Source organism: Camelus dromedarius, chromosome 2 (genome assembly GCF_036321535.1).
Source record: "Camelus dromedarius isolate mCamDro1 chromosome 2, mCamDro1.pat, whole genome shotgun sequence".
Classification (NCBI taxonomy): Eukaryota; Metazoa; Chordata; class Mammalia; order Artiodactyla; family Camelidae; genus Camelus; species Camelus dromedarius.
The window spans coordinates 59,986,981-60,012,557 of NC_087437.1; the positions used below are offsets into that span (position 1 = coordinate 59,986,981).

Genomic DNA, 25,577 nt, shown 5'->3' on the forward strand with positions numbered 1-25,577 from the left:
AACTAAGGTTCAGCTCCATTTCTGGAAATTAACAGCATTATTTCTAGCAACATATATATGACAAATACTCAACAATGTCATTTGACCTATCTGCTAGTTACAAACGGATCTTACTAAAGTGCACAGATAACATACATGGCCATTTAAAACAAAGGGCTTACACTCAGGTTATTGCCCGTTCATGTCCGCACCCAGTTAAAGCAACACTATCTCCACTGCGCTCAGGAAAGAACAAAAGCTACACAACACAGATAGCAGACATTCTACTCTAGGAAGTTTAGCAGAATAGGCTACCCATCTACAGAATTCATTGAACTATGTCCAGTTCTTACCATTTAGGTCCCACTGGCTAGGGGTAAAAATTTTGTCATTTAAAGTCTTTGTAATCCATTTAAACATTACTGAGTTACAACAGCAACCCCCTCTGACGCTTCTGCATGACATAATCACTCCTGTCCTTTTCAGAATCTACAGAGAGGCACAAGGCTATGGCCATTGACACTATGGATTCACTGAATCTTTTAGTTTATCTCATTAGGGTTGTAATAAATAGGTCTATAATAAATCAAGAACAAATCAAGAAGACACTTCTTTGCTTTCTTCAGAAACAAGTCCCAGTGTACAAGTGAATAGTCATCATTTGTTCCTGTTTTTGTACATCCTCTCCCTGTCCTAACCTATTATTCATTTATCTAAACCCTTCTTTCTTCCTTTCTTCATTCCTCTAAGACCATGGTTCTTCACTGGTTTGGTTGTGAATCAAAATCACCTGCAAAACTATCAGAAAATACAAAGGTCCAAGCTTGCTGAAGAAGAATGGAATCCTTCTGTATTTTTCAGTCAGTGCACAAGGTGATTCTGTTACTCAAAGACTGAGACAAACTGCTTTGACCCAGGGGTTCTCAACTGGCTACACAGTATAACCAGGAGAATTTTTAAATACACTGATGATAATCAGAAGAACTAGTGAGATTCAGGAATCAGTATTTTTAAAGTTTCCCAGGTGTGAACAAGCATTAACCACATCACCTGGGTGCCTGTTGGAAATGAAGACTCTCCAGAACCACGCCAGACTTAACAGAATCAGAATCTGCATTTACCAAGATTTTCAAGTGGCTTGTTTGGGAGAAGCAAAGCATTGTTTCTCAAACTGAGTTGCACACTGGAATGACCTGGGGAGCTTTAAAAATTTCTGATGCCTGGTTCTTACTCCATAGTCTAACTAGGCTAGGTTGCAGCCTTGGTTCATCCACTGCCACTCCACTGAGAAGAATTTATCAAGGCAGCTAAATCACTAAACTACTTTCACTAAAGCAGAAAGGGGCCTCTCTTCAGTGGATGTCCTGACAGATACAGTTCTTGGAAGTGGGCAAAAATAGTCTTGAAAACAGAAGTCAGCACATTTTTTTCTGTAAAGAGCTGTATTGTTATTGTAGGCTTATGGACCATGTGGTCTCTGTTACAACTACTCACCTCTGCCATTGTGCAAAAACAGCCATAGACAATACAGTGTTCCAATAAAAAATTTATATGAAAAAAGGTGGGGTGGGGGGAGAATGCGCTGGATTTGATCTGCAAGCCATAGTTGTTTAACTCCGCTAGAATACTGGTTCTCAAACTTTAGGGTATATCAGAATCACCCGGAAGGCCTGTTCAAACAGATTACTGGCTTCCAGCTTCACAGTCTGATTCAGTAGATCTGGGTGGTTCTAATAAGTCCCTAGGTGATGCTGAAGCTGTTAGCCTAGCAACCACAATTTAAGAATCACTCACCTAAAGTAGTGGTTGTCAAACTTTACTGCATGCCAGAATCACCTAGGGACATTTTTAAAATTCTAATACCACACTCCAGATAACATAAATCAAAATCTTTGGGGATGGGGACCAATTTACTTCTGTAAAGGTTCTCAATGCTTGGCTCATGGCACACATTACAGTGTGTTGAAATACATGGCAGACTGTATATACAGATTGCCACCAACAATTCCTCTCATCCCTCCATATGTTATGTCACTCTCTCACCAAGAGTTTATTTCCCTTGACCTTGAATCCGGGGGTGGCCCTGAGTCTTGCTTTAACCGAAACAATGCAGCAGAAGTGATCCCGTGTGACTTGTAGGCCTCGGCCTTAGGAAGTCTCACACCTACTAATTTCACCCTCTTGAAAGCCAGCTATCACATTAAGAAATCTGACTACCCTGCTGGAGAGAGAGAGAGAGACCACAATGTAAGAGAAAAGTCCTAGAGGAAGAGAGACTCTAAAGGGCTCCAAAACCTAGCCAACCCCAGCTCAGGCACCAGATATGTCAGATCCTCCAGCCACCGACAAGCCATTCAGCTAACACCAGTAGGAGCAGAGACAACCTGGCCCCTCCAAGCCCTGCCCAAATAAACAATGGTGGTTGTTTTAAGTCACTAAATCTGGGAGTGGAGGTTAAACAGTCAGAGAGAACTGATAAGATGTCAACAGTCACGCACAAGATACTAGAGTTTGTAAGTTTTTAATGACTTTAAAAGTTATAAATTATTAGGTATAGCCATTTAGAAATTAACAACTGCTAAAATTAAATTTCAATACCATTTGCATGAATTGTTCTGCTAAGTATCTAAATGCAATAACTATTACTTTGGCAAGACTGTATAATGTTTCCCCTGGCATTACCATTTGAATCATCCAAAACTATTTTAGTCACAATTTGTCATCACTTTTTTGTTTTGTACCCCTTGTCAAATATTGCATCTTCCTTTCCCTTATTTTTCACTATTCTTGGTCCTATTAATTTATTTTTCACATTTTTCTACTAACAAGGTGTGTATGATTGTTTCCTTAGCATCATTATCATTTGTTATGAGGTACTATTAGAATATAATTGATTTTGTTATTTTGGGGCCCTTCTTGATATTTATTTATTATTGGCTTTTAATGTTAATTAGCCAAAGTCTGACACTTGATGCAATTTCATTACATTTTGTTTTAAATTATTAAACAACATTTATTTCTGAAGATGAAATCAAGTGCACGTAATTAAATCATTTTAAATGGGGCTGTAGGCCTTTGCAGTTTCAAAAAACATTTTGAAATTTTGATTTTCTGATCATACATGAACATAACATTTACTGAATTAACTAAAATGAATTAATACTTCCCCCTTTGTATACTAAATGCCTGATTTTATAATCTGGCAGTATAATTTATTTTAAAACATTTTAAGAATGCAGAAAATTATACATACATGGTAAATTTTTGAACCTTAAAACATATCCTATTTTATTTCACATTTAAATAGATTTGGTTTTTACTGATTGCTGTTTTCCCACTATAACAGACTATTTTTTTCATTAAACAGTGCTGGAAAGTAATTATATTCAGAAGGCAAACACAACAGTCCAAAATTCTCTTCTTCAACCAAAATATATATTTATATGAAAGAGATTTTAAATAAAGCACAAAACATAAAAGACTTTAACACAATATCCATTTCATACAGAAAAAGACATATACTCTAAACTTCTACAAACACAAAATAAGAAATGAAGTTCTTTTATGAGATTAGTTATAACAGTATCAGAGTAAGAAGCTGGTTAAAAGGTTACCCAATTAAGAGCTAGAGCCAGAATGCCTCATACAGTTACAAAATTGCATATAATACCAGCCTGCAAGGAAAATGTCAGAACTTTGTAATTTCTAAAGAAGCAAAGGAAATAGAAAATGTGCCACGTTCAAATAAGATAATCAACAGATCCATCTGATGGCATGCCAGATAAACACAGCAATAATTACTAACCCAGAAGATAACATTATCAAAAAGTTTTCATTGCTGAGTGATGATTCTTCTACATGTTAGTAACTGTGCTCAAATTAACAGCAATAGTTAAAATTTCTGAAGATTATCTTGGATGAAATACTCAAATGCCAGAAGAAAACTTTAAAACAAACAAAGATAAATTTGGAAACAGCAATTTTGCATGCTGATAGTACAGCCACAATGACAGTAAGATGTAAAAAAAAAATTTACCCTAAGAATTCATTTAGAAAACTCTGAAGACATAGTAACACATTATTTCACAAAGAATCTCTTATATATAAAAGTTTACATGAAGATATAAATTCCAAGTTAAATTTAATCAAAATGATGCATGAATCCAAACAAAATATTCAAAGCATCTAGTTTCATTTGTTTTTCAGCTTTTTGAATAGAAATGATATAAAAATATCACTCTGTTGTTTCATACAAAAGTGTATTGGCTGTCCAAAGAAAGAGTTTTGCCTTAAGTTTACAAATTAAAAGTAGAATTCAAAAAGTTTAGGAGAAACAGTTTTGAACTTGCAGATGTTTAGTGCTAGTTATTGCCTTTAAAAGACAGCCTGGTTTTCTGCAATCTAATGATCTTATTTTAAGCAATCTTTGATATTTTTGACAATTAACATGTATTAACAATCTTTATGGATTCAAAGTGCTGGAAACAAGAGGCTGAGAATGAGTCATTAAGGAGCCAGTGCTATAATCTGAATCCACAAAGAGAATTATTAAAAGTGGGTAGAAGGGGTTTAGCAGGCAGAACAACTTGCACGTATATCTGCAGAAACCTTCATAATTATTTGATTTTAAATCCCTTCAATTTAGCCCAGAAAATTTAAGTATTATACGTGTTGATGAAAGAAAAGGAAGAGCAGTTCCAGATTGCTCCTTTAAAGTACAATTTAAAGAGATGGAATTATTTAAATTCTAATTGTAAATGATAAAGAAGCTCCTGTCAATCAGGAGCAAAGGGCAATAAATACTCATCTGCCTTTCACTAATATGTCTACCTTTGCAGACAAAGTTCTCATCAATGACAATGGCCAAGAATTTGAAAAGATCATCACTTTTTAAAGCTTAATCAGGAACTGCTTGAAACCATTTCATATGTTAAGATCCATTTTTTAAAAAATTATATTCACAGAAGCTAGCTTAAGTTCCTCATTAAAATATTTTTAAAATATATGGAAGTGTTACACACATCCACTACATTGTTTCTTCCCTAACACTATGTTTTATTTTAACATAATTCTATAAAATGTAAAATATTTATTAATAATTTAACATAATGCCATAAAAAGGAAATTTAAACACTTTTCTACCAACACCGATAGGACAAGACACCCTTATATCCCTCTGGAGTTTTCTCCAGTGTTCCACACAAATATGACCATCAGTTTCTATCTGTGCCATGAGATGAGAACAGCTGGGAAGCACTGAACTGTTAAATTCTCACTACCTAAAACCATCTGTTGAGCAAATCAATGGATAGCTGTAATACAGAAAACCAAACATAGAAAAAACTAAACAAAAAGGATGACATTTTCACAGAATTTATGCACCAATTCACTTTAAAGCTTCATTCAGCAAATAATCAAATAAATATACCAAGTTCCTTATACCAATGGACTTCATTAAAAGTGTTTATATTCTTGTTATAGATAGCTGCTAGTAACTTTTAAAGTATGACAGCCATATATGTTAGGCTTTTTAAAAAATTATAAGAAGTATATAGCTTATGAGGTACCACAATTTTAGTAAACTTTTACAAAATTTATAATAGAGTTTCATGACACTGCAAAAGCAGCATATGTCCCTAGTTCTTGAAGATTTGCTCTCAAAAATATTATATATTATATTATAAAAGAATCCAAATAATTTATTTTTTAAATGACTAGATAATCTAAACCCAATCTATATTCTATTTTACTTGACTAATAATCCAAGTGGTTCTACTATTTCAAACATTTATTTAACCCACAAAGTTATTCATAAATATCACCTTTTGAACATCCAAACCCTCTTATTCTGATACAAACTAATACTCCAAGACTTAAGTGTTATGAGCTCTGCTACAGAATGTAAAGCAGATTCTAGAGTTTATTACCTTCTAGAAAGCAATCTGTCTTATTCTATAAAGCCTCCTTTCTGCTATAATGCTATGTAATTAAAATTTCATTGTACAGAATGCTACCAAAATAAAGCATTTTATATAACTAGGCTTTTCCCACATTTTAACAAATGGCTCTGAGATCATATTTAAATCTTATAATCTTATAATAATGCTTTATAATATTAGAATTTTTATAATTAAAAGTCATCTAGCAAAGTCCCTTCATTATACAGAGGTAAAGCACAAAGCTTAGAAAAATTAAATGACTTCTGCAGGATAGTACTGCAAGTACTGGCGATATAACAGTAAACAAGGTATGTGTCATCCTCATCTTTAATCTAGTTGAAGTGAGGTATACAATGTTACGATGGGGGAAGAAACTTTGCCACACATATAAGAATTCTGACACAGGCCACTCATATTGGGAAAAATTAAGAGAAAAGTATTCATTCACAAGAAACAAAAGGGCCAAGTAAAGCAGACAGCCCAGCAACTGTAAAAGGAAAGAAAATTAAAACAAAGTAAACCAAGGTCTCACAATTTCATACTTATACGTATTAGTAGGAAAAGTTCTGAGAAGTTGTAAAAAGGAATTTGGGAATAAAATTGTAAAGGCACTGAAGATCCAGGTGTAATATCAAAGAGTCCTCTCTCTCCCTCAAAAATCCAGAAATATACCCACACACTTACAGTCAATTAATCTTCAACAAAGGAGGTAAGACTATATAATGGAGAAAAGACAGCCTCTTCAGTAAGTGGTGTTGGGAAAGCTGGACAGCTGCATGTAAATCAATGAAGTTATTTAGGACACTCTCTGACACCATACATAAAAATAAATTCAAAATGGCTTAAAGATTTAAACATAAGATAAGACACTAGAAAACCTAGAAGAAATAATTGGCAAAACATTCTCTGACATAAATCTCAGCAATGTTCTCCTAGGGCAGTCTACCAAGGCAATAGAAATAAAGCAAAAATAAACAAGTGGGCACAAGGAACTATATTCAATGCACAGGAAACTATACTCAAGATCTTGTAATAACTTAGGATGAAAAAGAATATGAAAACAAATATATGTATGACTGAAGCATTATGCTGTATACCAGAAATTGATACAACATTGTAGACTGACTGTACTTCAATAAAATATATATATACAAAAATAAATAAACAAATGGGACCTAATTAAATTATAAGCTTTTGCACACTAAAGCAAACCATAAACAAAACAAAAAGACAACCTATGGAATGGGAGAAAATATTTGCAAACAATGCAACTGATAAGAGCTTAATTTCCAGAATATACAAATAGCTCATACAAGTCAACAACAACAACAAAATCAATCCAAAAATGGGCCAAAGACCTAGACAAACATCTCTCCAATGAAGACATACAAATGGCCAACAGGCACATTAAAAGATGCTCAATATCGCTAATTATCAGACAAATGCAAATCAAAACTACAATGAGGTATCACCTCTCACCAGCCAGAATGGCCATCATTAAAAAGTCCACAAACGATAAATGCTGGAGAGAATGTGGAGAAAAGGGAACCCTCCTACACTGCTGGTGGGAATGTAGTTTGGTGCAGCCATTATGGAAAACAGTATGGAGATTCCTCAAAAAACTAAGAACACACTTACCATATAATCCAGCAGTTTCATTCTTGGGTATATATCCAGAGGGAACTCTAATTTGAAAAGATATACGCACCCCAATGTTCACAGCAGCATTATTTACAACAGCTTCTATGTCTATCTCAAGACATAGAAGCAACCTAAATGTCCATCAACAAATGACTGGATAAAGAAATTGTGCTACACACACACACACACACACACACACACACACACACACACACACTAGAATACTACTCAGCCATGAAAAAGAATGTAATAATGCCATTTACGGCAATACGGATGGACCTGGGGATTGTCATACTAAGTGAAGTATGCCACAAGGAGAAAGAAAAACACCATATGATATCATTTATATGTGGAATCTTTAAAAATGACACAAATGAACTATTTACAAAACAGAAAAGGATTCACAGACATACAGAACAAGCTTATGGTTGGGGGGAGGGGTAGAAGGATAAACTGGGTGTTTGGGATTTGCAGATACTAACTACTATATACAAAATAGACAATAAGGTCCTACTGTATATACTGTATAGCATATTCAATAACTTGTAATAGCTTGTAATGAAAAAAATACATAAAGGAATATATACGTATAACTGAATCACTATGCTATACACCAGAAACTAACATGTTATAATACTTCAATTTTAAAAAAGGCAAAAAAAAAAAAAAGATTTGCTCTCAAATCTTAAACACATATATAAACAGCTCAAAGAATACAGCAGTCTTTAACAGTGGCAATTGATTAGAGAAAGGGGATATATTTGTATCTTAAAAGAAACAGCCATATATAGAATGATGACTTGTACTTCTTCTTGAAATAATTGCTTAAAACCTTACAAAGGCACAACTTACAGGAAAAAACTAACTTTTATGAGTATGTGCATCATTGATATTAAAGTTCACTATTATAGAATGGGAAATAACATGTATGTATTTCTCTCTCACACATACACACACATTTTAGATTCACCCAATTAAAAAGTTGATAAATCAAAGTCAGAAAATTCCAATTTAAGAAATTTTATAAAATATTGTCACTAAAGAAAAGTACTAAAACATGAACATGGTCACAGTAACACCCACTTACTGACACTTACTGTATGAAAATTTATCATTTCTTGAAGACTGTCAGAAAACTTGGTCAAACTTGTCTATGAGAAAGAAACCAAAAGAAAGCCAAGTCATTTAACATACACTAAAACAGGCCACAAAAATGCTATTTCAGCATTTCTGACAGAAAGATCAAGTTACATTGTAAACAATAACATTTATTTCCAAGAACAGCCTCACTACCTCATGGGCACACTCTGCAGAGAGGTCAAGTCTACATGTAGTAACACAAAGCCCTAGAACAAAGAATTAGACTGCCCTATCAATACTTCTATACTAACAAACTGAAATGGCATATATAAACCTAAAGGTAAAACTGAGTGTATCAAGACTTCCCAGTTAGGCATCTGTAGATCAAATAATCATCAAATTACACCCAGTTCTTTCACCAGTTGTTATTCCTCATAAAAGAAATATAGCACCACATAGTATAGCAAGGGTAGATCTAAGCTAACCCAGCACAGCTAGTTGACCAGACCTTTCCAATGCAGCCCCCAATAAGGAGTTAGGTACTATTCTTACATTAATGTTCTCTACTTGCCCCTATAAGCAGCTACTAGTAAGCATGATCCTACTCTCCCTGCTCAGGTCCTCTTGAAGATGCTTCATCTTACGTAGCACCAAGTACAGTACTCTTGCTTACTTAATATTCACAATGCAAATCAACCATCAACTTCTAACTATTCTAGAAAACAGGATTATATAAGACAGCACCAACTGGTGATAGCTTTTCCACTTCTAATTTTAAGGCCCACTATCACTGTTAATAAGGCAAATGGATGTATAATTCTTTAACATCTTGTTGCAGTTATCATTTAAACCAGTTTTAATAATACTAACCTCAACTACAGCATCATTGCTAGAATACTGTGCCAGGTCTCGAATCCCATTCATGAACTGTTTATTTGCAACACAAAAGGCTTTTCCAGTATCAATCATCGCAATACAAAGCTTCACAAGCTGAAAAAGAAAAACATTGTATCACTGAAAATAATTTTACAAATTACTTAGTTGAACAAGTGTTAGCAGTTACCACATGAGTTAGCCTAGTTAAGATAAATTACGGTCATCAATAAACCCAAAATAGACTAATTGAAAATTGTTCCTTTTTTCCTCTTGGTTAGAAAGTAAATTCATGGGACAGCTGTACCAAAAAAGTTGATCTTCCAGGTAGAAGCTGTCTAATAACAACAACAACAACAAATCATTTTATCAAGTTAAATTCAATCTCACAAATAAACTCCACAAAAATGTTTAAAGCACGTCTTACAAGTAAAAAAAAAAAAAAAAAAAAAAAAAAAGAATAAAGAAGGAAAAAAGTGAAACTTTAGGCTGAGCAAGAAATATAATTTTTAAAAATCTTTAAAAAAAAAAAACTGTGATATGCTGGAGGAAAGGGAAGTAAACTGGTATGGTGGGTTAGTCATGCCGGTCATCAGACTATCAAAGCAAATGTCTGAATTGATTAATCAACCATATTTCTCCAATGTCTACCATTCTAGGCACTGCACTAAGTCTTACAACTGAGCTTTTCTCTCTCTCTTTCATCTTTCTCTTCTTCCCCTTTCATTCCTGTTTTCCCTCTCTTTTTTTCTGTTACTTCTTTCTCTCACACAGACACAGAACATTTTCTTTAATCAAACAAAATCTTGGGTGAAAGTCAAACATAAACAAGATAAAAATGGAGGTGTTCCAGATGAAGAAGAAGAGGGTAATGAGGGGGTGGGAAAAGGGACCATCAAGAAGAGGATAAAGAGCCCAGAAAAACTTAGAAAACACCCAAAGGGTCTTGGGAGTATAATTTAAACTGTTACCCTAGAACCTGGATCAACAAAAGTGAAAACCTTAATAATCTGTTCTAATTCTAATAATTAGACAAGCAGATAAATTCTATATAGCACAACTGCTATGTTCATCAAAACCATACAAGAGGAAACAGAGGAAGAACATCTAAGCAGGACTGTGGCGATCAAGGAAGGATTCCTGGAAAGATAACACTTGAGAAAAGCCTTGAAGACCAATAGGAATTGGCCAACCAGTTACGGGTAATTAAGAAGACACTACTCCAGGAAAAGCATGTGCTAAGGCCCAGAAGCTTAGAGGGGAGGGCAAACCAGAGGCACTCAGTAGCTTAGTGCAGTGTGAAAATGTATACAAGGGCCAAATCAGGAAAACTCTTGTGCACAATGCTAAGGTGTTCACATTTTACATAAAAGGAATCGGGAAACAACAAAGACATTAAATGAGTGAGCTGACCAGAGTTCCATTTTAGAATAATGATCTAAAAGAAGAAAAAATAAAGACAAGGAAGAATAAAGGAGATTAGACTAAAAACCACATGACCCTGAATTTAAGCAGTAAGCAGGAAGAGAAGAGAGACAACAAATTAAAAAAATTAGTTGAGCACCTGTGTACAGTTATGTAGCGTCCTACTAAAGGGAAAAGTAGGGGCTGAAATCCAGCCTGAGCTCTGCTTGTTGAGGGCTACATCTGCCACAAGATGCTAATTTGCACCAAGACACTACACTGTCCAGCAGAGACTTGTTTTGACAACACTGGGCCCATGAGGTAGACCTGAGTAAGATGGGTCTGTGAAATAAGTCAAGTGGAAAATCTATCAAATCCAAGTGAAAATAAATGTTTAAAACTCAAAAAAGAGAAGAGTGCTGTAGATACAGACACAGGAGTCATCAACAAATAAACGTAAGTGTCAGCGCTACGGTGCTATAGCCTAGACAAAAAGCAGAGGTCAGAGTGTGTAGAGTGAGGACCTCACAAAGGCGGCTGAAGAGGAAGAGGGAAAGGTAGGAGGTAAAAGCAAGAGATAACTTCATCAAAGTCAAGAAAAAATAAAGTATCAGAAGATAGATGACTAACAGTTGAACATCCATAAAGGTCAAGTTTTAAAAACACTTAAAAAACCGTCTACTGAGTTTGGTGACAAATAATCACAAGCATCCCTGGCAAGAATAATTTTAAGAGAAACTGAGGGGCTGTAGCCAGATTACAGCAAGTTACGAACTGCTAGATGAAGAAGACATAATGATAGCTCAATTACTTCCCAACATACATTCTATGGAATATCCCCCAGGAACATTCTGTACCAAAATAAGAATTCTGTGATCAAATTAAGTCTAGGAAACTCAGATTAAACAGATTTCTTAATTTTCTTTATTTCTTTTAAGAGCTTTTGATATATTAATGTGTGCTGTGAATTCTAGGCATAATATGCAGCATTTCTCAAAAACACTTGACATGGAATTCTCTTTAAAGGAAGCATTCTCATAGGACCAATGTTCCTCAAAACCCACTATGAGAAATGCTGGCAGAGACTAGTCTTTCAGTTTGCTATTTGCAAAAAAAAATCAGATATCTTTAAAAATCAGAAAAACTAATTCTAAAACATGCAAGAAGAACAGGAGGAAAAATTGAAAAAGAATAAGAGGTAGGGATATTGGCCTTTTATGTTATTAAAATATACAGGTGTAGTAACTAAAGGTCTGGTAATGGATGTGAATAGACAGATTGGTCAATGGAAGAGAATAGAGTCAAAAACAGATACAAATATGCAATACTTGAGTAAAGTAACACTCCAGCCAGTGTGGGTAAAAAAAATATCCAATATATAACACAGGGACCATGGATAGCCAACTAAAGGGGAAAAAATAAAGAAACTAAATTGTATTCTAAACCTCCAAATTAATTTCAGATGGAATAAATATTTAAACATAAAATATTACATCAAAAACTAAGAGGAAACAGGTTTTATAATCTCAAAGTAGAAAAAGGCTTCCTGAGAAGGATGCAAAACTCAAAAGCCATAGACGAAACTGATCAATTCAAATACATAACAACTAAACATTTATACAAGGGGAAAAAAAATTAAGTCAAAAAACAAATGACAATATTGGTAAACAATATCAGCAACAAATTGCAAGAGACTAATTTCCCTGGTGTAAGAAAGGGTATACAGCTCATCATTGAAAATCCAACCAGCCACTAGAAAAAACAATTGACAGACATATACAGTTAATTCCCAGAAAAGGTAATTCAAATATACCTAATGCTCATGAAAAGAAATTCAATTTCACTCATAATAAAAGAAATGTAAATTACTATTTTTAACAGAACAGCCAAAGTCAAAAAGTATGATTACATGCTGTTTTAGAGAAGGTAGGTATAGGGGAACAGGCACTCTCACCCACTGCTGGTGGGAGTATGAATTGGTACAATTTCTATGGAAGGCAACTTAGCAAGAGCCATTAAAAATTTTAAACACACATACCCTCTAACCTAGTGATTTCACTTTTACAAATCATACATATAGAAATCATACAGGCATATTCACACATAAAGTACATGACACACATATAAAGTCATTTATTGAAGCTGCAATAAAACACTGGTAGTAATTTAAGTGTCTATCAATAGGCAACTGGATAAATAAATTATGATATATCCATAAAATGAAATATAATCAGCCATTAAAAGGAATAAGGCAGCTCTATAATTAATGACAAGGAATAAAATCTAAACTATATACTTTAAAAAAGCAAAATTAGGATAATGCTAATATTTTTGTTGGGGTGGGGAGATAAGAGTAGAAAATACATATAATCTCTTATATGCTAAAAAAACCTTCTGGAAGGACAGACAATTAACTAGTTCAGTGTTCTCCTCTAGAAGACAGATTACAAGATGGCTAATTTTTCACTGGGTACACTTTTGCACGTTTGAATTTTGTACAGCATGGGTGGTATTTGCTTATTCAACAAATTAAATAATTCAAAAATAATTAAATTGAAAATTTCCAGAAAAACAGAAAAAGAGAGCTTGTTATAGTATAACATCATGGTTAAAAACAGAGGTTTCTAGGCTCAGTTAGCTTAGGTTCAAATCCTTCTGCCATACTTAACACTCTAAAGTGATTCTGAGTGACCTTCACCTCAAGAAGCTTCTTCTATATGATATGATAACGATGGCACTAAATGATATAAGGTTACTATAAAAGATAATGCACATAAAGATCCTAGCTCAAACTGTTACTGGCACATGATGATTACTCAGTGAAGATTTGCAATTCCTTGTCAGAAGTGAGATTCTCTTTTGTTTTCATTCAAGAGAAATAAACATTTTTGTCTACTTAAAGAGGTGGTAGAGAAGGGAAAGAGAAATACCGAAAGCAAAGTTCTAACAAGTTAGAGTTTGGGACTGCATAGGAAAAGGGATATTTCTGTCACTCAAATGGGGGGTCGGGAATTGAATAAGGACAGACTGTTGAGTTTCTAGATTAAAAACAAGAAATAAAAGGGTTTCCACCAAAAGGAAGGAAGAGTCAAGGTCCTCTACTAAGAATGAAGAAAAAGGTGGTAAGTCTTTAGAAAACAGTTACATATAAGGGCTGCTAAAGACAGTAAGATAACCTGATTAAATCTTGCAAAAATTGCTTCACATCAAGAATTCCTGGAATGGGTAGTTCCACCAATTGGTTTCAGCAATTGTGTACCTTCTTCTGCAGGGCTTTACAGCCCAGATATGGGTCAGAGAATACAGATGGTTAGACAAATATTGTCAGAATTCTACAGGTCTTATGGAAGGAAAATGAAGGTCTCCAGAAGAGAAATGATGATGTAATAAAATTAAGAGTAGACTGGAAGGGTTCACAGCAGTATTATTCATAATAGCTGAAAAGAGGAAACAACCCAAATACCCAATGAATGAATGAACAAAATATGGTACATGCATTCATATTATTCAGTCATAAAAAAGGAAATACTGAAAGATGTTACAACATAGACGGATAAACCTTAAAAATATTATGCTAAGTGAAAGAAGCCAGTCACAAAAAGCCAAATATTGTATGAGTCTATTTATATGAAATGTCCAGAATTGGCAAATCCAGAGACAGAAAGTAAATTCATAGTTGCCAGAGGATGTAGGGAGAAGGAAATTGGAAGTGACTGCTAACGTGTGCAGAGTTTCTTTTTAGGATAATGGGAATGTTGTGGAAGTAAGCAGTGAAAAGAGTTGCATAACACTGTGAATATACTAAAACCACTGAATTGTACACTTTTAAAATGCTGGGTTTTATGTTAGGTGAATTTTATCTCGATAAAAAAATTCCCAAAAAAGTATACTAAAAAAGAAGTGAATATAAAAGGGATCTGAAATTTTGGAAGTGGATAGACTGAAAGATTAGAGATCTACATACGCTTTGAAAAACAGAAACAGGAGGAGTGAAGATGAGAACTGGAAAGACTGGAGACTCACGTCAGAAAGGAAGAGATCATGAGCATTCCAGTTTCAGAGATTACGATTCTGAGTGATGAGGCAGAGCATTTGGCCAAGAAAACAGGTATCAGAATTAGAATAGAGGTCACTATCACAGGAGATGGGAAGAAAATGAAACTGTCATATAGCTGAGCCACATATACACTGCGGGTATTCAGGAGGAAGGACTGTCTTGGTGATATATACTTTGCCAGCTATCAAATCCTTATTAGATGACAGTGATGACAGATATAACTGAATGATAACAAGCCTACAAAGAGGGAAGGTTTTTAACTAAGAGTAAAATGAGGGCTTTTCCCCCTTTAAAGACAAACTCTCTTCAAGGATCTCTATTAGTCTGTTGAAGAGATACCATCATCATTAACATTTATTTAGAACTTACCATGTGCCAAAGTACTTAACATGGATTAACACATTTTATTCACATAGATATTCTTATTTTCTCCATTTTGGGGATGAAGAAACTGAGACACGGTCAGGTTTAGGAAATTTGCCCAAGGCCATCCAGCTTAGTAAGTGGTAAAGACCAGTTCAAATACGGACAGCCTTGCTCCAGGCTTTGAGCTCTTAACTACTACACTATGCTACAAAATAAAAAATACAATATTATAGTAATTTAAATGGAAGTACAATATTAAAATGTAAGAAATGTAAAAAATGCAAGAAATAATGAAATACATGAAAAAGAATTGAAGTTTGGTAGTGTTTGAGTTGATATTTAAAGAATATTTGCTTAACAAACAAGGAGCAAGCATTCCGGTGACAAGATACAGATATTTCATCGTGATGCTCTATGATGCTGCCAATGCCAGAATACCAGGCAGAATGGATAAATAATTGGACCTAGTAAAATAATGCCAATCATGAAGCATTAGTCACCAGAAAAAGTGTATACTGGTAGCATACATTACAAGCAAAATAAATATAAGCTAAGTCATCAAGCTAGTTAAACCTGTTGCTGGCATGATTTGCAATATTACAGGTAAACTTGCCCTGCATGAAGTTATGAAATCAGTATAGTCTTAGGCAACCCCTCCCCTCCACTAGTCCCTCAACACCACCACTTTCAGTAACAAACACTTCTTGCTCCTCTCAGACTCTCTTCTCTAATTGTAACTCCTCATAATTCTAAAGTAAAAATGATCGACAATAGCTTAAGAATTTGGGAAAGGTACATTATATAAAGGGTCAAGATCTCAAATTAGAGAAATATAAAAGTAACTATGGAAGCTCTATTTGGGTGGAAGATGATATTTTTCAAAGATGTCAAAGTTTCCATAATGACTTTAGTAGCCTTTCGGGTGATACAGACTCTAGAAAGCATTTAGAATTCTTAGTACTGAATGCAAATACTCTGATAACTTGCTTTAGATTTGAATCTTTTGGTTTTACAACCAGTCTCCCAACCACAACCAAATGATATAAAGGAAAAAAAAATTGCTGCTCATAAAAGCAAAATTATTAACAAAAATGCTGTTAGTGGATTCTGTTTAGATATTTTAATTTTTGAGGTCTCCCCAACACAAAGTACTGTTTGGTTTAGACACAGTTCTACCCAAAGAGAATAGATATCCTTATTGTGTCACTCTGTAATTCTTTAAAAGGTCTTGTCCTTCTATATACTCTCTTATAAATCTACCAGAAAATCAAAACTACATCTTCTGTTGGCTACCTCAATGGTTTAACTTGTTTAAAAAAATCCTTAAAAACAAATGTTAATACCTTAGGGTAAAATAATAGTAACAACAGCAATAACAATAATCCCATACATCTAATTTTCAACAGAATATAAAGTATTTGAAAATAATATTCTTTAAAATACTATCCTCACCAAAAATTGTAACATTAGTTTTAAAACACACTTGCCTGGAAGCTTGCTAGGGTCCCTCAGAAAAATTCCAACTGGCATGTACTCCCCCAGCATGGATCCAGAAGTATAGTGGTGCACAAGTAGAGCACAGAACTAAGAACAAAACACATGGGTTCTAACCTGGTTCTGCCTTTTCTGACTCTGTGATTTGAGGCAAGTCTTCTTTGCTTCCAGGGCTTTGGTATCCTTGTCTATAAAGTGGGAATAGTACCTCTGTCCTACCTACCTCACAGGATTACTTGCAAAATTCCAAAAACATACTATATATCAAAGTGCTCTGAAAACTACAGTCACTACACAAAAATAATTTATCACTAAACATTTTCTAAAATTTTGTTTTGTTTTACGTATACAACTAATACTACTCCTTTACATAGTTTCTAAATATTTACATTATGTACAAATATTTCATGATTTCAAAACATTTGGAAATCATCTGTCTAATTAATGTATCTTATATCCTTGCTACTCAAAATGCACTCTATGGAACAACAGCATTGGTTATCACCTAAAATGTGGTTAGAAATACAGAATCTGAGATACTGAGACTTTCTGAATCAGGATCTCTATTTTTCATCAGCTAAGAGCCCCAGGTATTCCTAAGCACAGTAAGGTCTGAGGAGCATTGCTTTACATAACAATTCCATTCACAATAATAATCATATAAATAAGAAATTATTTTCAGAAAAGGTATTTCAAATATACAAATCTGATTTATCTCCAGAAATTTTAAGAGCGACACTTCACTGAACAATGGTTACCAGAAGCCATGTCTTACTCATTCCCATATTTCTTCCTGTTACACAGCAGATAACACTTCTTGGGTATAGGCAAAAAAAAAAAAAAAAAATTATCAATAATTAATACAAAAGATAGGAATCAATGTACATCTACCCTTGCATAGAATATGACCATTTAATATCAATTATTAAATATATATTCAACATTTCTGGGATTATCTTTAAAAAATGGAATGAGTATATAAAATTTTATATTTGAACATGGCCACACCCAAATCTATAAATAAAAGTGGTCAGGTTATGTATGAAATCCATTAAGCATCGAAAAAGATAAGCTGCAATTTTCTGATGGAGATGGAAACAAACTTCCAACAATATAAAAGACATCTAGTCAGACATGGTTTAAATTCCTGTTCTGGGACTTATATTAAATTTTCAACAAATTACTTAATGTCTCTAGCCTCAACTTCCTCATATGCAAAATCAGGATAACATTCCCGCATTTACCCTCATAGAGATAAAAGAAGTCACGTGAACCATCTACGATTATAGGCACAAATCACTACAGAAAACAAGAATTAATGTTCAAGGTGAAGTAAAATTTACCTTATCAAGTTTCAGTTCCAATTCTGCCACATCGCCTTCTACTTCTTCCAAAGCAGCCCTAAGAAAATTAAATATAAAGTTATTTTGTGTTTAAATGTATACTTTACTCTTGAAAAATAACTCCAAGTGAAAAAAAAGATATGAATGCTTAAAAATTACACTTCACATAAAGTAATAACTACCTGAGAATGAAGTAGGAATATTTCATAATTATGCAGCACAACAAATAATACAGTTACTGTTCAAGGTAACGAGAGAACACATTAGGCTAATTTACTCAAAGCATTCATATTATTCAAATTAATAACACTAATTAGAACTATTAAGCATATGTTTTTAAAAACGAGTAAGAAATCTTAAAAATTGAGCCTTACAACTCGGATTTGTACTCAACAAAGTAGCTGCAACCAAACAGCAAAGCATCCTTGGAAACCAAAAAGAAAGGCTTTTAGTTTTAGAAATAGTTCAGAAAGATATTATTACCCTTGTGTAACACACCATTTTGTTTCCAATGTATTTTTAAGAAATCAGCAGATGCTCTTTCTTGTCAGAGGAATGATAAAATGATAACACTAAGCAGTACTTGATACTCCCTGTAGGGCAACATTCTAAAACTAGAAAGTTGGAACAAAACAGCTGCAACTAAAACTTTTTAAGGATAACAAGATTTTATACCTATGAGTAAAAAATGCTATTCATCTCCTTTAAGCCATCCATCTATTCCATTTTCAGATAACTACTTGATAACTAGCAATTTCACAATAGCTATTTTCTAATCAACCAAAATTTGTTTCAATTGAATAACATGGGGAACTACCTACCCAAAAAGCTATTTTGAACTCTGGGTAAGAAATTCTCAATTAGTTAAGAAGGGAAAAACAGCTAAGATATAAGCTCTATTCCCAAAACTACCCACTTAACCTCTGTGTGACCTCTTCAATAATCATTTTTATCAGCTTGCAGCTCTACCTCTCTACCCAGTTACATTTATTGAAAAAACTGTTTTTAATCTCCAAAAAAAGAAAATTATAAATTATTCTCTAAAGAGATGACTATTCCATAAATGAGAGACTCTAGCATACAGTTCAAAAAAACAAGAGGTGCTATACTTCCACAGCACAGAAATAGAAATCCTTCTCCCCTAACTAAAAGTCTGTCATTTCCTTCAACACTGTTTTCCAAATTACACATTGTTTCCTTAGTCTGGAAAATATTTCCCCTTCACATTAATCCTCATTCTCTTCACCTGTCTATGTGCTACTCATCATTTAAAGCTTAATTCACAAAAGAAAACAAATATATTAGTACAAGGATATCCATTGTTTGTTAACAGATTGGAAACCTATATGTCCAGCAAAAAGAAATAATGTAAATAAATGATGGTATATCCATCCCATTATGTGAGGCAGCAGGTTTCTAAATGAGAGTGATCTATATCTACTGAGATGAAAACATGTACATTATAGACTATCATATGGGGGAAAAAACAAGTTACAAAATTATAGACAGTGTGAGTCCAGTTTGGGGCGGGGGTATACACATAAGAAAAAATCCAGAAGCATATTTACCACCTGCTAATTATAGTAAAGAATGAAGTTATGTTCATGCATAACTGAAAAATAGTGCTCTACACTGGAATTTGACACAACATTGTAAAATGACTGTAAGTCAATAAAAAAAATGTTAAAAAAAAAAAAGAATGAAGTCTGGAGAGTATAAAGTAAAAATAGAGATTTATACTTTTTACTACTTATACTTCTAGATTGTTTCAGTATTTTCAATGACTATATGTTTTTAAATAATTTTAAAAGCTAATAAAGGGGGAAAAGAAATAAGTTCAGACATCACCTTCTCAGGAGGTAGGTCCTCTTGGAACCTTTTCCCTACCCACTCAGGCTGGATTACATACAGCACCTCTAGCATATCTCTATTACGGTCCACTTCTCTCACTAGCCTAAGCTCCCACAGCTGTACAGACACTCAAAATGTTTGCTGGGTCAAGAAAGAAACACCACAATTATTTACTCTGTCAGAAACTTTCTTCATTTATACTTTTAACCTTCATTTAATTTAGCTTGACTCAACCTTCAACTTCAAAAAAATTAGTTGAAATGACTAGTTTAAAATTTGATTTATCATTGGTTTCTACTGAATATATTGTTTGACAGAAACTTCATGTACATTCTTCGATCTTATTTCAATGTCCAATTCTACTAATTTATGAAACACTTTTAAACACCATTTTTTTAAAGAGAGCTGAGAGTTCATGTACCAAAATAAGAGGGAAAATGTGTTTTGTCTATCATTTTAAGATAAAACACTTTGTAATCACATATTCAAAGAATCTGAAATTTTATCAGGGAGGTTCTTCAATTCAACATCTCACCTTCTCTTAAAAAAAAACAAAAAACAAAAAACAACTCTGTCCTTGATCACCTACAATGTGAGTGAAAATTTGTAGCAATAAGTAAGTTGCTAGTGTCTAAGGCAGCCTGGTTAAGTGCTGAATATTCCTTAGTATAAAAAGAAAAGTATATAGAAACAGCACGGTCTCGGTTCAAACTCTGCCCTACCACTCACTTACCTAAGCCTAAGGTATTTTATCTAAGTTTTCTCATCTGTAAACTGACTAAAGAAATACCTATTTAAAAGAGTTGTAAAGGTTAAATGAGGGACTGCTCATATCACTGACTCTAATATATATGCACTACGACACAAGGAACACAATCAATGAGGGCTTCTTTCCGTTCTCTTCCCTGCATTTTGAGGTGGGTTCTGCCTCCCTACCTCTTCTATTCATGAATGCAAGAGAACCATCCTGGAATACATGTTTAATATGTAAATGAATAAGTAAAACAATCCACACAACAATCCTTCAAATATTGGAAGATGGATATTATTCCTTTCTCAAATATTTATTGAGCATATAATTTTTACAAATGTTCAAGGCATCAAAGAGGACAATATTATAGACTCCTGCTCTCCATAGCTTAAAATTAAATGTTTTAATTATTAAAGTTACACACACATTAACATTGAAAGAAAACACATGATTAAATAGCAAGATAAGAAAAACATAAAATAATGTTAAAAGACGGCAAAATAAAGGGGAAAGAAACAGAAGACAGTCAACAAAATCCCACAGGATTAGTATGAGCAGGGTTAGTATGAGCAGGAGTCAGCAAATGACAGCCTGTCAGGCAAGTCAGGCCCATAGCCTGTTTTTGCACAGTCCATGAACTAAAAATTGTTTTTATACTTTTAGATGGTTGAAAGAAATCAAAAGGAGAATAATGTTTGATGATACATGAAAATTACATGAAAATCAAATTCCTGTGTCCATCGATAAAGTTTTATGGAAACACAATCAAGCTCATCCATTTACATTTTGTCTAAGTCAGCTTTCACGCTCTCATGACAGAGTTGAGTAGCTGGAAGAAAGACCATATGGCCTACAAAGCTTAAAATATTTACTACTATCTGGCCCTTTATGGGAAAAGTTTACTGGCTCCTTATTATGAATACCAAATATTAACATAGATGAAAATACTTTTTCATATATGAATTACATACAAGAAAATAATCTTTAGGACTCAGCTCTGGTTGGTTATACCCTAAGAAGTGGAGTAAGTTCAGATTTCAGGGAAAGAACCACTTTATTTTTAATAATAACATCTTTATTCTTTTATCTATTTATGCATCACAGTTTTTCATAATCAGCTCTAAAATAGTTAACCAAAAATAAAAACATAAAACTGGAACAGGAAAAAATCTAGCAGCAAGTATTAACACTGAGACACTTCTAATCACATGGTGATCACTTTTGGCTACAAATTAAATGAAGCTCTATGAAAAGCACAAAAATAGAACTCTCCCCATCAGGATAATTGCATACTCCTGGAAGAAATAAACTTTTAAACCACTGTCTTTATAAGATTATCCATAAACATGGTAAGCTAAATAATATGTGTAACATGAGCATTACATTTTCTTTATAAAAGAAAAATATTTGAAAGAAACAGGAAGTGTGATAAAGAATTATTCTACCATCCACTTGAGATGCTTTAAAAAAAAACTGCTTCTACTTCAACTTTGGCAAAATGCTTAAAATGGAATTGATAATCTAAGACTAGGTCACAGGACAATGCAATCTAAAATGCAACTATAGGATATTCAAGATCACTTATAAGCACATAAACATGATTAAATCTTTAAAGATGGATGTGAGGCTCTAAGTCATAACTACCTCCTAAAGAATTATGAAAGAGATCAAATAAATACTCAAACTATAATGTACAGATTTTGAAACTAACACCTATGTTCCTTGTTTTATGTAATAGATGCATTCCTTGAAGTCACGTATAAATGGAATAACCATTTAAACACTCAGAGGAGTTGCCTATATGACTATCATGACCTACCATCCCCAACCAACTCTTTCAGCTCAGCAGTTTTATCCACTGTGGGCACTGCTGGGCTATTCTTTATAAAGAAAGGACAATGACAGGATCAGGGATAGCCCACTGACCCAAGAGCAGCCCTATAATTCGACAACTGGCAAAGCTAGATGACCAAAACTCCCCATATAATGAGATGCTTCCTCTGGGTTATTGACCAGAGAACACAGAGAGTACACACCCTGGAAACCTGCTTTTGAAAAAGAGAAATCCTTCAACAGATCATTTTTTGTTTTGGTTTGGTTTTGGTTGGGGCAGGGGGTAGTAATTAGGTTTATTTATTTTTTAAGTGGAGGCACTGGGGACTGAACCCAGAACCTTGTGCATGCTATGTATGCACTCTACCACTGAGCTATACCCTCCCCCCTAATTTTGTAATGTGAATAGCCACATCTTATTTTGTTCAGTAAGTTCTGAGACCTTTATAGTTGAGACTCTGTAACATCTTTTTATATTGAGAGACAATGGAATGGGGTTTTAAAAAAAACTTCCTGTTTTGAATCCGTATTTCACTTCTTACTAGCCATGTAATATTGAATAACTTCTTTGTGTTTCGATTCAGTTTAGGAAACACAGATAACAATAACAGTATCTCCTATAGAGATGTATGACATTAAATTTTAAAATACATATAAAAACCTTAGCACAGTGCCTGATAGTAAGTAAGCAATTAATATCAGCTATAATTATCTATAGTTTCAAAATACACAATCTCTTTTCATGTTCATTTTACAGGGCAAAAAGGGAAGAAAACAATAAGATTAAGTTATCACATACTTCCAACAAGAATTTAAAGTGGTTTAAAAGGAAGCAAAAAAAAAGTTACAATCAGCCTATGATCAGAAGATAAAACAGCACGTCCAAACTGCTTTAAGAGAAAACACTTCAACACCTTTGTTCTCTTACAAAAATTATATGTCAAATACACACTGGAGTCTTCTAATTTCTTCATAACTTCAATCTAGCCACAGGGCTATATATGATAAAGTATTATTAAAAATCCACTAGGTTTTCCAGGGTTATCAAGGTCGATTCTGTCTGACTCCTTTAAGAGACTACAAACAGAGGAGAACCAACACTGCAACCAGCACCACAGGGAGTGAAGGCTCTGAATGTATATTTATTACACAATAATAAGCCACTTTTAAATTAAAAGGACATTCTCCAAATATTATGTTAGAAATGTTGTAACTGTTCCTATTCGCTCAGATTGGTCTACTAATACTAAGCAAATCTGGTAAGATCCAATCCTATGATAGAAAATAAAATAGTGGAAAGACAGACTAGAAATGGAAACCAAAATTTTAGTCTCTCTACCCTGAAAAGATCATTTAATCTCTTCAGACCTCAGTTCTCTCATCCATAAAAAGTGAGGAATGGACTGGACCATCCTTAATATCACTTCCAGACCATCACATTCTATTATTCTGGAATAAGCATTCAAAGGAAAACTAGAACCTGGATTCGATTATCTTATCTCAAGCAAGATTTCTTTCAGGCCTGCACTTGTGCTTTCAACAGTTAGAGAAAAAAAAGAGCATATAAGCCCTGAAAAGCCTCATCAAATTTGTATTATTAAGTTTCATTCGTCCCTTTCAAAAGTCTCCCCTACATACTTCTTAAAAGACAAGATGATGAACATAGGTGAAAATAGTGAATTTTTTTTAGGTTTTTTTGTTCAGCTTAACATTTCAGGGGAAAAATTACATCTTCTGTCCACACATTCTTAGTGAGCTCCATTACATTTCATTTTTAAAGATTATAAACATTATTTTGCCATTTCTCAGAGAAAAAAAGGAACTTTTTTAAAAGGTTGTTAAAGGAACATGTACCTCCCTCCTCTCCTCTCAAGTTCTCCCCTGTCGATACACAGCATCCCAAGTAAAATCACTGGGGCCAGAGTGCAATGGAAAAGGCAACCAAACTACACCCCAAGGTCCAGATGCAACCTCTAGGTCCAAGTGAATGAACACCACACTCTCAAGTCATTACTAAGGTGTCAATAACCCTATGAGTCAAAGGTCATCATAAAAAAAGGTAACTGTTAAAATATTATCCGGATCATCTTACATAGAAAATAGGGGGTGGGAGAAGGGGAGATGTACAGGATCTTCCGATGCTAGGGCTCCAGATTCCCTTCTTAACAGAAGTGTGGCTTCAGTAGTCACTCCCAGAATTTGCTCTGCATAAAAGATAGGAACTACACACAAAGTTATTTTTTTACCATGTGCAGTGGCAAATATTCACTATTTACAGGCAACTAGTCTAAGGAAATACTAGTAATGTTTTATTTTGATCAGATAGGAAATTATTTTATATGTTTCCCTCACAAAAAATCAATACTAGTTTAGAAAGCTGTTATTTCCATTTCACCCTTCTCCTCTAACAGACTGAATTTCTTGTCCAGGTATTTAGCACATTCAAGCAAGTGAAATGGCACTATAATTACAGTAGGAGTTAACAGCTTTCTACTGTGCCACAGAAGAAAGTGGTGGAAGAAGAGATGACCTATCTATTATGTTGGGATCACTAAGTGATACATGACTGGTTAACAGTCTCTTCCAGTTTTCACAATGGAGGATGTAAAGCTAGAATGAAAGCATCTAAAGAAGGGTAAAGTCACTTCCATGAGAGCAAAAAAAGAGGATTAAGGAAAAAAAAATCCTATAAATTTACAGACTATATAATGTTGCCTTCAACTGGGCCCAAATAAATAAAAGCTTAAGATGAAAAGTATTTCTGTTTTGAAATCACAAAAAACTCAGCCAGGTCTACTTAAAGAAAAATCTTTTTTAAGTTGACTTTGTACAAAGTTAATCCAGTCCCAAGAACTTTTATCACTGTAGTAGATTTTGACATAATAGGAAGATAAAGCAGTTACTATTACTGTTTAGAGGACTAAAATCAAATGTTCGATCAAAGCAGTTAAACTGCAATGCTTTCC

At 33.9% G+C, this 25,577-nt stretch overlaps 1 protein-coding gene across 2 annotated transcripts in view; it reads right to left on the minus strand.

The window, feature by feature from the left end:
• ACAP2 (ArfGAP with coiled-coil, ankyrin repeat and PH domains 2) overlaps window positions 1-25,577 on the minus strand; it is a 126,695-nt gene that overhangs the window by 62,987 nt on the left and 38,131 nt on the right. For both annotated transcript variants that reach the window (XM_010994396.3, XM_010994394.3), the window contains exons 2-4: window positions 18,177-18,234; window positions 9,510-9,629; window positions 8,657-8,710 (exon numbers count right to left, since the gene is read on the minus strand). In XM_010994396.3, coding sequence (XP_010992698.1) covers window positions 8,657-8,710; window positions 9,510-9,629; window positions 18,177-18,234 — 232 coding nt within the window. The remainder of the gene's footprint in view (window positions 1-8,656; window positions 8,711-9,509; window positions 9,630-18,176; window positions 18,235-25,577) is intronic.